General features: G+C 35.0%; 1 protein-coding gene across 1 annotated transcript; it reads left to right on the top strand.

Moving 5' to 3' along the window:
- The first annotated feature begins 94 nt into the window (after window positions 1-94).
- Window positions 95-5575, top strand: LOC133035133 (uncharacterized). The gene is made up of 3 exons (XM_061110923.1): window positions 95-927; window positions 3043-3736; window positions 3896-5575. Exons 1-3 carry the CDS (start codon window positions 95-97, stop codon window positions 5573-5575), a joined length of 3207 nt encoding a protein of 1068 aa, XP_060966906.1.
- The last annotated feature ends 7923 nt before the right edge of the window (window positions 5576-13498 follow it).

Below are 13498 nucleotides of genomic sequence, written 5' to 3' on the forward strand. Positions count from 1 at the left end.
TTCAGGCATATTGGAGTCAGATGATGGTATTGCCAAAAAAAGTGGTAAGGGCAATAGAAACTGTGTGTAGGGCTTTTTGTGGAAAGGCCAAGCAATGTTTAATGGTCCTGAGGCTGTAGCTTGGGAAAACATATGTCAACCAAAAAAAGCAGGAGGTTTGGGAATCATAAAGATAGAAGAGTGGAATAAAGCAGCTATTTGTAAGTACATCTGGGCCATATCTAACAAGCGGGACAGCCTCTGGCAAAGATGGATACATAGTGTATACCTTAAGGATCAAGATTGGTGGAACTACACAGCCTCTATCCATGCCAGCTGGTATTGGAAAAAGCTGGTAGCCATCAAAGAACAGCTGAAGCTGAAGTGTGATACAGTAGAATTCCAGCAGAGACATTACACAATTGCAGCAGGTTATGTACTCTTTTCTCCTCCTGGAACTAAACAGAAATGGTGCAATGAGGTATGGAATAGATTGAATATCCCCAAACATAGTGTTATCTTATGGTTAGCCATGTTAAATAGATTGAAAACAAAAGATAGATTGCTCAAGCATGGATTACAAGTTAGTGAACTATGCTGTCTGTGTAATGATCAAGTTGAAACGGTGCAACATCTATTTTTCGAATGTGATGTGGCTGTGAATTGGTTGAAGGATATAAAACAGTGGCTGTCTTGGAATGTGGTGTCTTTGAATCTTGCTACTTTACTCAGGTGGATTGCAAGGGCCAAGATTTCGAAATTCCGAAAGAAGGTATATACTGCTGCAATAGCTGGACTGGTTTATAGTGTTTGGAAGCTGAGGAACAACATAACTTGGCAAGGGGAATCATTATCCAATAACCGGGTTACTGAGGAGACAAAATGGACTATCAAAACACGTATTGTTGTGTTTACACCCAAGAAGACTAAAGAAGTAGATAAAAAATGGTTCAATGAACTATAATGTAGATAAGATGTGATGTATAGATTGATTGGGTCCGACATGGGTGCCTTTAGTTTGTAAATATTGTTTGTGCAATACAATGGCCTGATTTATCCAAAAAAAAAAAAAAATTGGCACAAAAATACAAAGTATTATATTTACTCCAGTATTTATAGGCATAATAATATCTTAAGAGGCCAATTATAAAAAATAAAATACATTATTAAAAGGAATAATATTACGTAAGGTACCATTTTTTGTAAAATATTTACGTTTTACGTTCAAAGAATATTTTTTTTTATATATTTTTACGGTTTTCTAAAAAATAACACGAAAATAAAATAAAATCAACAAGAAAACTACATAAAAGTAACATCAAAATAATAACAAAAAATAACATACATATAACAAAAAATCAACAACAAATTAACAAGATTACAACATAAAAAAGACCGTATTTTATTTAAATAAAATCAAAAAGGAATGGTAGTCGGAATGCTTTAAATTAACCATATTACCCTTGACATAAAAATTATATTTTTCTTCTATTTACTAAATAAATTAATTTATATAAAAAATAAATAAATTCATAAATAATTACATAAAAAAATAACTTAATATTGTTAACAAAATCATACTCATATTATTCAATCAAACACATATGACCAAACCATAAATAAAATTTCCACGTGACAATGTTCTAATGTGAAACATAAAGATAACCAGAAACGCAACTGTCTAGTAATTATAAAATTATACATCATTTTGCAACATATTAAGGATATATAGTAGTTTCATCTCATCTGATATTGCGTAAAATACTCGCATCAATGGAACTTCTTTAACTAATATGTTGGTTGCTTGAACACATTGGATTAGAGTTAGGCCATTAATCTTGCTTATTTCTGTGAATAAATTGGTTATTTGCATCTCAGCTACATCCTTATCGCATATTGCATCAATTATTCCTTGAAACTTCGGGACAATATTAGATATAGAATCTGCTAATGCACCAACATTTGTAGAAATATCATCCATAACCAGTACCTTAGTTTTTTTATTCTTACCACGTTGTTGGTTACTAGTAGTACTGTCACTAGATCTACGACGCATATTTGTTGGTCGCTAATATTGGCTCAGGTGTTCTCTAAAAATTCTTTATGGCAGCGAATCATTGCTTTTAAATACTTATAAAAGTATTTGCTTATAGTTTTTCGTGATCTATTGAAACTAAAACAAACAACCCGGTTCTTATGATGGTGCGCTAAAATATATAGAAACATTTCTACCATCTCGTCGATAGAGACATTTCGTGTCTTTCTTAGATTTCCCCTAATACTGAGTATGTGACATAACCTTTGAAATATTTGTCTATCCATTCTTAATTGTAAAACACAATTGATATCACTTGCATATATATATATACACCAAATCATATAAGTTTTCAAACTGTTTGTAGACTCTCATTATAGATAATGGTCGATTGAGACGTCTTTTAGAATTTCTCTATGCATAAGCACTCACAATAGCACACACTGCTAAAATAATATCTAAAATTATAATTAAATCCTGCACTACAATAATTGTTTTTTACTTTCTTGCTAAACTTAAACGAGCCATTAATCTACAAAAAATATCAAAGCAAAAAAATAATAAAGAAACTAAATTATATGACAATATTGACATAATGAATAATAATTTTTCAATTATGTGTATGATCGGCAGACATATATATACATATAATATATTTTTACTTTAGTGACTAATTATAACTATGTATATATAGAAGAAGCTTTCTTGGGAATTTAAAAATGATCCTACCGTGAGGTATTTAACTAAGTATAATATTGTTGGTAAAGCATACAATATTATAATAGAATCGTATATCTTTTTAATTGTGGGATCTATTTTGTCCTCTTCTCTGCTATTTTTTTTGTGGCACAAATCAAAATTTACCACCTCAATTAAAATATCAGCTCACGATGGGTAGTGGGGATGTATAGATCTCTATTTTTTAACGTATAATTTTATTTATTTTTTAACTTATAATTTTATTAATACACTTGTGTTTACAATAGTTGTTTGAAGAATTTTTCTATTACTTTTTAATGTTTATGAAGTATTTTTGATGATAGAGTTATTCTTTGGGTCATAAAAACTCGTGATCCTGGATGCAAGGAGGTTATCCGCCAGGCGTGGGAAATTGAGGTTAGGGGTTTCAAGAGTTATCAGCTTGTGGTTCGGCTCGCTGAAACTAGGCGGAAGCTTGCTAAGTGGAACAAAGAAGTGTTTGGGTTTTGTAAGGATAAGCTTGCTCTGTTAGAAAAGTTGTTGAGTGAGATTCAAGGCCGTCCCCCGTCTTCGGATAGTTTGAGAATTGAAGCTGATATTCTTCTTGAGATGGAAGAGATTCATAAGCGGGATCAAGAGATTTGGAAGCAGAAATCCCGAGAATTGTGGTTGAAGGATGGGGATCGGAATACTAGATTCTTTCGTGCCTCTACGGTCATCCGCCGGAAGCGTAACTTTGTGGGTGCAGTTTCCGATAATGGATCGGATTGGGTGACAGGCCGGGAGAATGTGGGGCAGTATTTTCGCAACAAGTTTATGGAGGTGTTCTCTACAAACAATAATGGTTTGAAGAGCGAGGTCTTTGAGAACATCCCTCGGGTGGTGTCCCCGGAGGATAATGTTGAACTTATGAGGATTCCTTCGGCTGAGGAGATTAAGGCGGTTGTTTGGTCCATGGGTCAGCTAAAGGCCCTTGGTCCGGACGGGATGTCGGGCCGTTTCTACAGAGCTCATTGGGATATAGTGTGTGATGATATCATTGGATCGGTCACCCAATTCTTCCAGACTGGGGAGTTCGTCAAGGCGCTTAATTAGACCTTCATTGTCCTTATCCCAAAGAGAGGTAATGCCCAGTGTTTTGATGATTTTAGGCCGATTAGTTTGTGCAACTTTTCCTAAAAGATTGTATCTAAACTTCTGGCCAACCGTATTAAGAGGCTCCTGCCGGGTATTATCTCTCCTTTCCAATCTGCTTTTGTCCCGGGGCGATGGATTGCGGAGAATGGTATTATTGCTCATGAGATCATGGATTCCTTCAAAAAGTTGAGAGGCCGTAAGGGGTTCGTTGGGTTGAAATTGGACATGTCAAAAGCGTATGATCGGTTGGAATGGGGGTTCCTTGACAAGTCCCTGGAATCCTTTGGGTTTGAGGTCGGCTTTAGACGATTGGTTGCTAAGTGTGTGTCCTCGGTGTCCTTCTCGATTCTCCTAAATGGTGGCCCCCTTAAGCAATTCTCCCCCGAAAGGGGCCTGAGACAGGGAGACCCCTTATCCCCATATCTGTTTATCCTGTGTAGTGAAGTGCTCTCCCGGCTCCTGCTTAACTCGGAACGTCAAGGGTTCATTAAGGGGTTCTCCTATTCAAGGAATGGTTTGCCTATCTCCCACCTCATGTATGCTAATGACACCTTTATCTTCTGCGAAGCCAACAAGGAGAATGTGTTGGAGGTCAAACGATGTTTGGAAAAGTATTGTACTAACTCAGGCCAGTGTGTGAACTCAAACAAGTCTGCTATAGTCTTCTCGGATAATGTTGGTATGGAGCTGAGAGGTGAAATCAAGGGTTTGTTGGGATATCGTGATCTTAATCGAAGTGATAAGTTCCTTGGGAACCCGATTCTGTTGACGGGGAGTAAAGTTAGGGATTTTGGCTTTCTGGTTGACAAGATGGCGCGGCGTATTGAAGGATGGAAATTTAGGCTCTTATCTCTTGCGGGTCGCACTACCTTGATTCAATCGGTGGCTTTGAACGTCCCTATCTATACTATGTCTTCCTTCCTGATCCCTAAGAGTATCTGTACTGCCTTGGATAAGTTGGTGCGCCGTTTCTGGTTGAAAGGGTCTGATGATTCGAGTAGATTTCTAGCTTTGGCAAACTGGGATTCAATTTGTGTTCCTAAGCGGTGGGGTGGTCTCAGTTTCAAGAAGTTCGAGGATCTTAACTTCGCCCTCGTGGCCAAACTTGGTTGGAATCTCGCGGCTGGGAGCAATGCAGTGTGGTGCCAAGTGTTCAAGGATAAGTATTTTAGAAGATCTAGCTCCTTTTGGAGCGCTTCGAAGTCTTCCTCTTGGTCTTATGGAGCTAGAAGTATCATGGCCACTAGAGAGTTTATCCAGGATGAATCTTGTTTCATGATTAGGAATGGTGATTTGGTGGATATTTGGCATTCCCCGTGGCTGCCCGGTTATGGGTGGGAGAGGTATGAAGCTTCCTTCAATCCAAGAATCCGTGAGAAAGGGGTGCGGGTTAGTTCCTTATTTACCCCAGAAAGTGGCGGTTGGAATCGGGAGGCCCTTGAGACCTGGTTTTTACCTGGCTTGGTTAAAGATGCCCTCGAGGTTCCTAGGCTTCCTTTGGTGGCGAAAGACGAGCTTTTTTGGAAATCAGCTCCGGATGGTTTGTTTTCGGTTAAAAGGGCATACTTGGCTCGCACTCGAGATCGGGGTTTTCTTGAGACACTTTGGAGTGCTCTTTGGAAAGTTTCGGGTCCTGAGAGGATTAAGATTTTCCTTTGGAGGCTTGCTAGAGACATCCTCCCGTTTGGGTGTAGGATCCAATGCATTTTCGGTAATAGTTCTTAATGTGTGCTCTGTAATTCTGGGGAGGACTCGCCTCTTCATCTTTTCTTTCGCTGTGATTTTGTCGTTCAGGTGTGGAGATCGGGCCCATGGGGTTTTTGTTCAGATTCCATGGCTTTTGATGACAATTTGGATTTGGTCAAGTGGTTGGTGAATCCTTGGGGTACCCCTTTGAGCGGGAGTGACATTGCTAAGTTCTCTACTTATGCAATCTCTCTTTGCTTTGTGCTGTGGAGGGCTAGAAACTCAGCGTTCCATGAAGGGCATAGTCCGTGGTGCATAAAATTCAGCATGATATCTCTTTGATGGTGGCCGATTGTTCTGTTTTTTAGCCTCCTTCTTTGGAGCAGCAAGGGCAGGCTCTTTTACAGGTGGAAGACATTTGGGGAGGACATTGGACTGATGTCAATGTCTTTGTAGATGCGGCGATCCGTGGAGATTTTGGCATCATTGCGATCTTGGTGTTGGACCGATCGGGTGTGATGATCGAGACTGCAACTGCTAAGAGGAAAGCTTCCTCTCCATTCGCTGCGGAATTGGAGGCGTTCCATTGGGGCTGCTACAGAATTCTGCAGTCGGGGTGGCATAATGCCTCTCTTTTCTCTGACTTCCAGCAGGTTGTGAAGGGCTTGGCTGCTGGTTTCTCGTCGGAGTGGAGAGCTCGTGCTCTGTTCGATGACACTCTCAGCCTTCTTAATCAGATGCCGAGTTGCCACTATCACTGGATCCCCCGTCGGTCGAACTCCGGGGCGCATAACCTTGCTGCTTGGGCTGCTTCTTGTAGCAGTTTCAAGTTCTTTTCTTCAAGGGAAGTGGCACCCTTTGTTGCCACTATGAACTTGGGCTGTTAAGCCTTTTGGTTTTCAATAAAGCTTTGTGTTTCATAAAAAAAAAAAATCGCTAGTTACTTAAAGAAATTTTATGAAAACTCCATTGAATCCTAATGTATATACACTGAGGTATTTTTTTTCCTTTATTCGCTTCTACCGTGGATATCGACATTGGCATTATCAAACTCTTTCACTCTGTTGATCTTTTTTTTTTAATTATTTGATTGAAGCTTTGTTTCATTGATTTATTGGATTTAAATTTTATTGTGTCAAAATATTTATTATACTAAATAAATATCCCTATTACAAAAAATATCTCATTAATTTTTATATGAAATACTATCCTAATAATTTCTCATTTTACCCAAAAAAAAAAAAAAAAACTCTTACCATTTATTTTGTTTTTCAAAACTTAAAAAAAAAAATCAAATCTCTCTCTCTCTCTCTCTCTCTCTCTCTCTCTCTCTCTCTCTCTCTCTCTCTCTCTCTCTCTCTCTCTCTCTCTCTCTCTCTCTCTCTCTCTCTCTCTCTCTCTCTCTCGTATCAACCACCTCTCTTTTTTTTTTCAAAAAAAAGAAAAAGCCTTCCTCCCTTAGCTCCGCGCCCGTCCAACCTTCTCTTATCAACCCAACCGCCGCCCCTCCTCTACCTTCCTCTCATGGTGGATTAATGGGTAAGTATTTTTTAAAACATTTTGTTAAATAATTATAAAAGTATAGTATATTTTCGTTAGATCTATATGGTTGGTGTTTCCTTTTTGATATAAATTTTGCTAAAATTGTGAAATCTCATTTTTTAGAGTATTCTGTGTATTCGTATTTTTCTTGATGGGTTCTTGATACGTTCTCGATGGGTTCTCGAAACTAATGTCTCAAGGTCAGGGAAGACCTATATCAACGGGTTGTCGATACGTTTTCGAAAGGTTCTCAACACTAATGTCTCAATTAGTTTTGCATTTCCAACTATTCTTGACATGTTATCTTTGTGTTCTCGATTGTTTGTCAATAATTTTTTGATGGTGTGTATAATTGTGTTTTCAAACTTTCTTACCCCATGTTATCGACGATTTCTCGACAGTTTCTAAATGATTTAATGATTATTATTTTCAACGATTGTTGATTACTTTTTTGCAGGTTCTTGATTGGTTCACGATTATTTGTCTAAACTTTCCCATTATTATAATTTTTTATTATCTTTGTTATTCTGATTCTATTATTTGTGTTTGTATTGAATTGCAGGATCGCTTGTATTTCTGGTTGTATTGTATGATGTTGCTTGGAGTGTTGAGAGATTTTATTGGATGTATAAAAGTAAAGGAAGTTTGATGAGCATTTATTAAGCAAAGTATAACTACAAAAATCAAAAACAAAATTGTATTAATTGATGAGTATTTATTCATATCGACAACTTCGTCAATAATCTATTAATAATAACCAAACTCCCAACTTTTTTGCAAAACTAGTAAAAACTATAACCTGTCAAGAAAATGTCAAGATTCTGTTGATAATCCATCGATAATCTAACAATGGTAACCCACACAGCAAAAAAATAATTCTAACTCGTATTGATAACCTATCGACAACCCGTCGATAATCAATCGATAGTCAAGCAATAATAATTTAAAAAACAAAATTACAATTCTTTTGCAATGCTTCAACTATCGAGAACTTGTTGAGAACATATCGATAACTCGTCGATAATAGCTAAAATTAACGACTACCACCAAAAGATAAATCTTATTGATAACCTATCGATATATAATATGTCGATATTTAAATTAGAATCAGTAAAAAAAAAATTTAAATCTTTTGGCAATACTTCAACTATCAAGAACCTGTCGATAACATATCTATAACCCTTCGATAATACAGAATCCTTTGCCCATTTGTTGACCTTCAAATCAGCTAATTTGACTCAATAATAATTAAAAATTAAGTAACATTACCTGCCCACTTAAAAGATTAATTTAGTTCAATGTGAAGTAAAAATATACTAATTAATTAAAAAAAAAGCTTAATTGATAAATCATTAAATATAAAATGTAATAAGAGAAACACAAGTACCATCATTCAAAACAATTAGAAACACAAGCGATTCTGTGATTGAATACAAACAACTAAATCAGAATAACAAAAAATTAAAATATTGGGAAATAGTGTCGACAAATAATCGAGAACCTGCAACACAACAATCAATAATCATTAAAAATAATAATTAGTCAATCATCGAGAAACAGTCGAGAACATGTAGGAAGTTATAAAATACAACTATACACACCATCAAAAAACTATTGACAAACAATCAAGAATACAAAGATAACATGTCAAGAATAGTTAGAAATGCAAAATCATTCAATATTTTCGACAAATAATCGAGAATCTATCAAAGAGCCTTCGAGAAAGGTCTTCCCTAACCTTGGGATATTCGAGTCGAGAATCTTTCGAGAACGTATCGATAACCCGTTAAGAAAGGTCTTCCCTAACCTTGGGACATCAGTGTCGAGAACCTATCGAGAACTCGTCGAGAAAGATCATCCCTAACCTTGAGACAATGGTGTCGAGAACCCATCGAGAATCTATCGAAAAAAATACGAACATATAGAATACTCCAAACAACGAGATCTCGCGATTTCAGTGAAATTTATATCAAAACACCCAAAAAAAATAATCATATAAATCTAACAAAAATATACTATACATGGGACAAGAAAGTTTACAAAATACTTTCAAACAAAATGTTTCTACCCATTGATCCACAATGAGAGGGAGGTTGGGCGAAAGTCCTTCACGGCGAGGGGCGGCTATTGGGCTTATGAGATAAGGTTGGGCGGACGTCTTTCATGGCGTTTGGCTGGGTATCCCAGCCGATAGTTTGGGCAGTTTTTTTTTTTTTTTGCAAAGTGGTTCTCGGCTAATGGGTTGAGAGAGAGAGAGAGAGAGAGAGAGAGAGAGAGAGAGAGAGAGAGAGAGAGAGAGAGAGAGAGAGAGAGAGAGAGAGAGAGAGAGAGAGAGAGAGAGAGAGAGAGAGAGAGAGAGAGAGAGAGAGAGGATTATTTTTAGGTTTTGAAAAAAAATAAATAGTATGGGTATTTTGGGTAAATTAATAAAGAGTTATTAGAATAGTATTGTATAAAAAAATTAATAATGTATTTTTTGTAGAAGGCATTTTTATTAAGTATAAGAAATGAAATTTTCCTTTAAAAAATATATAGGGCATCGTGTCATTATTACCTATCTTTCAAATGCCAAGATAGAGAAAACATATATATTATGAGATATATAAGTTAAAATACAATAAATAATATATCAATCATTTATGATGATGGTGATTGAGTTGGACTACTCAATTGTATCAAAATCTATATGTCAGCTTGATATATGCTAAAAAAAATACTTTCTTTATTTAAAATAATAATAATAATAATAATAATAATAATAATAATAATAATTAAATATGATAATAAACATTGCCTATCAATATATATGCATCATACATGCATCATCAAAAATTGAGGAGTGCTAAGAACACTCTCTATCACACTCTGTTTTGCACTCTCTAATGGGGATTTATGTAATCCCTCACTTTTGATTTGAAGTGTGAGATCCCTCACATAAGACAAATTTTATTTACTATAGTTTCAGGTTAATTTTTTACTTTTCACCGTTTATAACAAGTTTGGTGACTGTTTTCAATAGTTATATTGAGAAATAAATTATTTTTATATTGATTTATTTTTTTGTTTTTAAATGACATTTAATTTTGAGGGATAAAATTGCCAATTTCGTTTTTTCTATTGTTTGGAGAATTGTATGGATAACAAGGAGAAATGTATCTTGAAAGAAGAAATTTGTATTATTGAATTGTGTGAGTTCCAGAATATTGAATCAAACTAGAGTGATTACTCCAAAATTTCTATTGCAAATATATATATAAATAAATATATTTTGCTGGGATATATATGATTTTGTCCTATTATTGTACTTTCACGGATTGTAATTCGTGATGTACGACAGCCGTCAGATGAGGGAGTTATTTGATCTGACAGCTGAGATTGATCTAGGGGTAATTAGGGTTAAAAAGTAGAAACGTACCCTGACACTCATTTAATGTACCTTGAGACCCATTTAATGTACCACGGAATACATTCCGTGAAAGTACATCACGGGACAAAATCATATCTCATATTAAAACAAAATTATATCTAATATTACAGATATATTGAAGCAACAATATATATCTCATAATTGAAGAGACTAAAAAATTTAATTTTTAATTGATAATTGGATTTGTTCACAAATTAGTTTAGTTGGATATTTATTTTTCTCGAACCTAGTATTCTATTTAAAAAAATCTCAAAATTAAACCAGACCAATTAAATGCTCAAATAAAGCTAAATCAACTTAAAAACAAATTGGTTTAGTTTGAAACCATATTTGTAGTTCGTAATTGCTCTTGTGTTTTAAGTAATTATTCTTTTTCTTACTAATTTTTTTTTTATAAAATTTTTAATACATAAATATTAGCAATAAAAATATATCTTCAAAATAATATTAAGCCAATATCAATATATAGCTTAAAATTGTTCCCAGATATCAATATTTTATAAATAAAAAATATTAAGCAATGAAAAAAATATATGGAAATATTGGTACTAGAACTTCATGGATATATCAGAGGTATTTTCAATATCAACAGAAATTTAAGAAAATTTATAAATATCCTAAATATTTGTCTAACAATATGAAAAATATTGATATAACACGCAAGTGCACGTATTATTTTTACAAATAACTCAAATAAAGTGTGATTGTTTCCACGAGATTTGTAGCTAAGTACCAATTAATTAAATTCTTATTTTTATTTGGCAATCAAAAATTAGATTTTAAACTAACAAAGAAATAACAAAAATTGAAAAATGAAAGCAATAAACAAGATTTGAAAAAAAGATTGAAATTCATATTCATACATTGTAACGGTACAAGAGAACTAAGATAATACGTTGTGAATAAAATGGTCAGGAACTATAATAAACAGTTGCTAATACGTTTTACTGATGCACGTCACTCGGTGCGAGAAATTTTGATTTAGATTGTTGATGTAGTTTGGATCTCGATAAAAGTATTGTATATAAGAAAGATTATGTATAAGAGGACCAACATGCAATTAGCCTGCCTTTACTATAAGGACCAGCTTAAATTAGCCTAAATTCTCAGAAATCATGAACTCTTGTTCATGTTATTAGATTTTTTGATTCACTTGCTAAAATCCTTCAGAGACAAGATTCATAACTTTTATTTTGGGAGTCTAATAATGTAGATGGCTAGGAATTTGATTTGTTCCCTTTAAGTGTTAATTCTGGGACTGAAAAGCTATGCACAAATTTAGGTCGTAAAGTAGATTTTACTAGTCAGTTAATGGTACTAAATGATAAAGAGGTAATTAGAAGGGTGAAATAGTAATTTGACCAATTCCAATTATGAACCAATACAAGGAGGGTAAACTACTGGTATTGATTATATCAATGGACACTGTAAGTAACTCACTAAATATAAGTAACCAATATATGCAAAGAGCTGACTATTGGGTTCCTTAAAAGGTATTGTGCTCGTGCATTAAAGCAGTTGGACAATAGAGGACCACCATTCGTACAGGACACGTGTTGCCAAAAGGTTTAACCTTGAAAAATAAAGTCCTGGAATAACCGTCTAAAAAAGGTGTAGGGGTGTGCGCACTACCATGGTTTGACACAGGGAACAAGATCTGACCGTGTCAGAAAAAGCATAACCGTCGCTCGGCGTTCCGGGTATATCCTCAAGGTAGATGTCCGCATCTCTTTTGGGCGATCAACGTCCGTGATAGGCCTTTCGAGTAACCTTCTGGGTATCACTTTAGGCCAAATTCGATCATGGGCACTCCAAAACTCGGAGTAGGGGTAAGCCTTCCATGCCTAGGATGGCATGCTGTGGCTAGGTAAATCTCCGTGTATCCTTTGGTCTTAATTTATTCTGGATTCGCGAGGCCTCTCCATGATTTATTAATTAAAAGACTTATTAAGTCTAATTAATAAATAAGTTAAATAGAAATTTTATTTGATAATTAATTTTAATTATTAAATAAATAGTTTTGACATTTAAAAAATTAAAATTAGAAAATATGGTATTTGTGAAAGAAAAGATAAATTATTGAACAAAATGGCAAAATTCTCACTAGTGGGGCCCATTATATGGTCGACCACTTTGGGAGAATTTTTGGCCAATTTTTATCATTTTTTAATGCCATATAATTAAATCTAACCCTAGGAGAAATCCTATATAAGGAATAAAATGACTCTCATTCTCATCCAACCTATTATTCTAAATTTTTAACTTTGTGAGACAACTAGAGACTTGAGAGTCTCCTTTTATAGAATTCGAATCTCCCTCTCTCTCCTTCTTCTTTATTTTCGAGCATTATAGTGAAAGAGTACATGCCCACCCATAGCAATTCAAGTACTCAATCATAGTGTGTAAGACTATGAAGAATCCAACACTTGAAGGAGAATTGAGCTCAGATCTTGATAATACTCTACGACAGAAAGGAACAAGGGTTAGAGATCTGAGTGGAAGGAGACATATTATTTTGCTGCAACCAATGTAAGGTTTTCTTAACTTTAAATAAGTTTAATTCCATTGTTTTAGAGAATTCATATTTAGAGTGTTAATCAACATGCATGTTAGTAAATTTAGATCCTGATAAAATATTTCCAACAAGGAGACCATCCATAAAAGCAAGAAGTATTACCTCGGGGAGCCCCTTCTTCAACCACGGCGACTTCCCGAGTGGTTACATTATTTAAATAATAGATGCAAGCGATGTAGTCGCGGTCCTCTTCATCCTCGAGCATTGGAACTTGCTGCCATGTAGGGTACTTGGGATCCTTATAGCCATAGTGCATTGATCTTTGCCGAGAAGACTGTAGGACTTCAAGTTATGGTCATGAAGCAGGAAATCAGCTGTTCGTAAGCCAAAATTCTATCACAAGATTAGGGCTTAGTAATTAGGGTAAATACTATTTTGGACCCTGTGTTTTGCAAAAGTTACCGATTGGACCCTCTGT

Source organism: Cannabis sativa, chromosome 1, assembly GCF_029168945.1.
Source record: "Cannabis sativa cultivar Pink pepper isolate KNU-18-1 chromosome 1, ASM2916894v1, whole genome shotgun sequence".
NCBI classification, from domain to species: Eukaryota; Viridiplantae; Streptophyta; class Magnoliopsida; order Rosales; family Cannabaceae; genus Cannabis; species Cannabis sativa.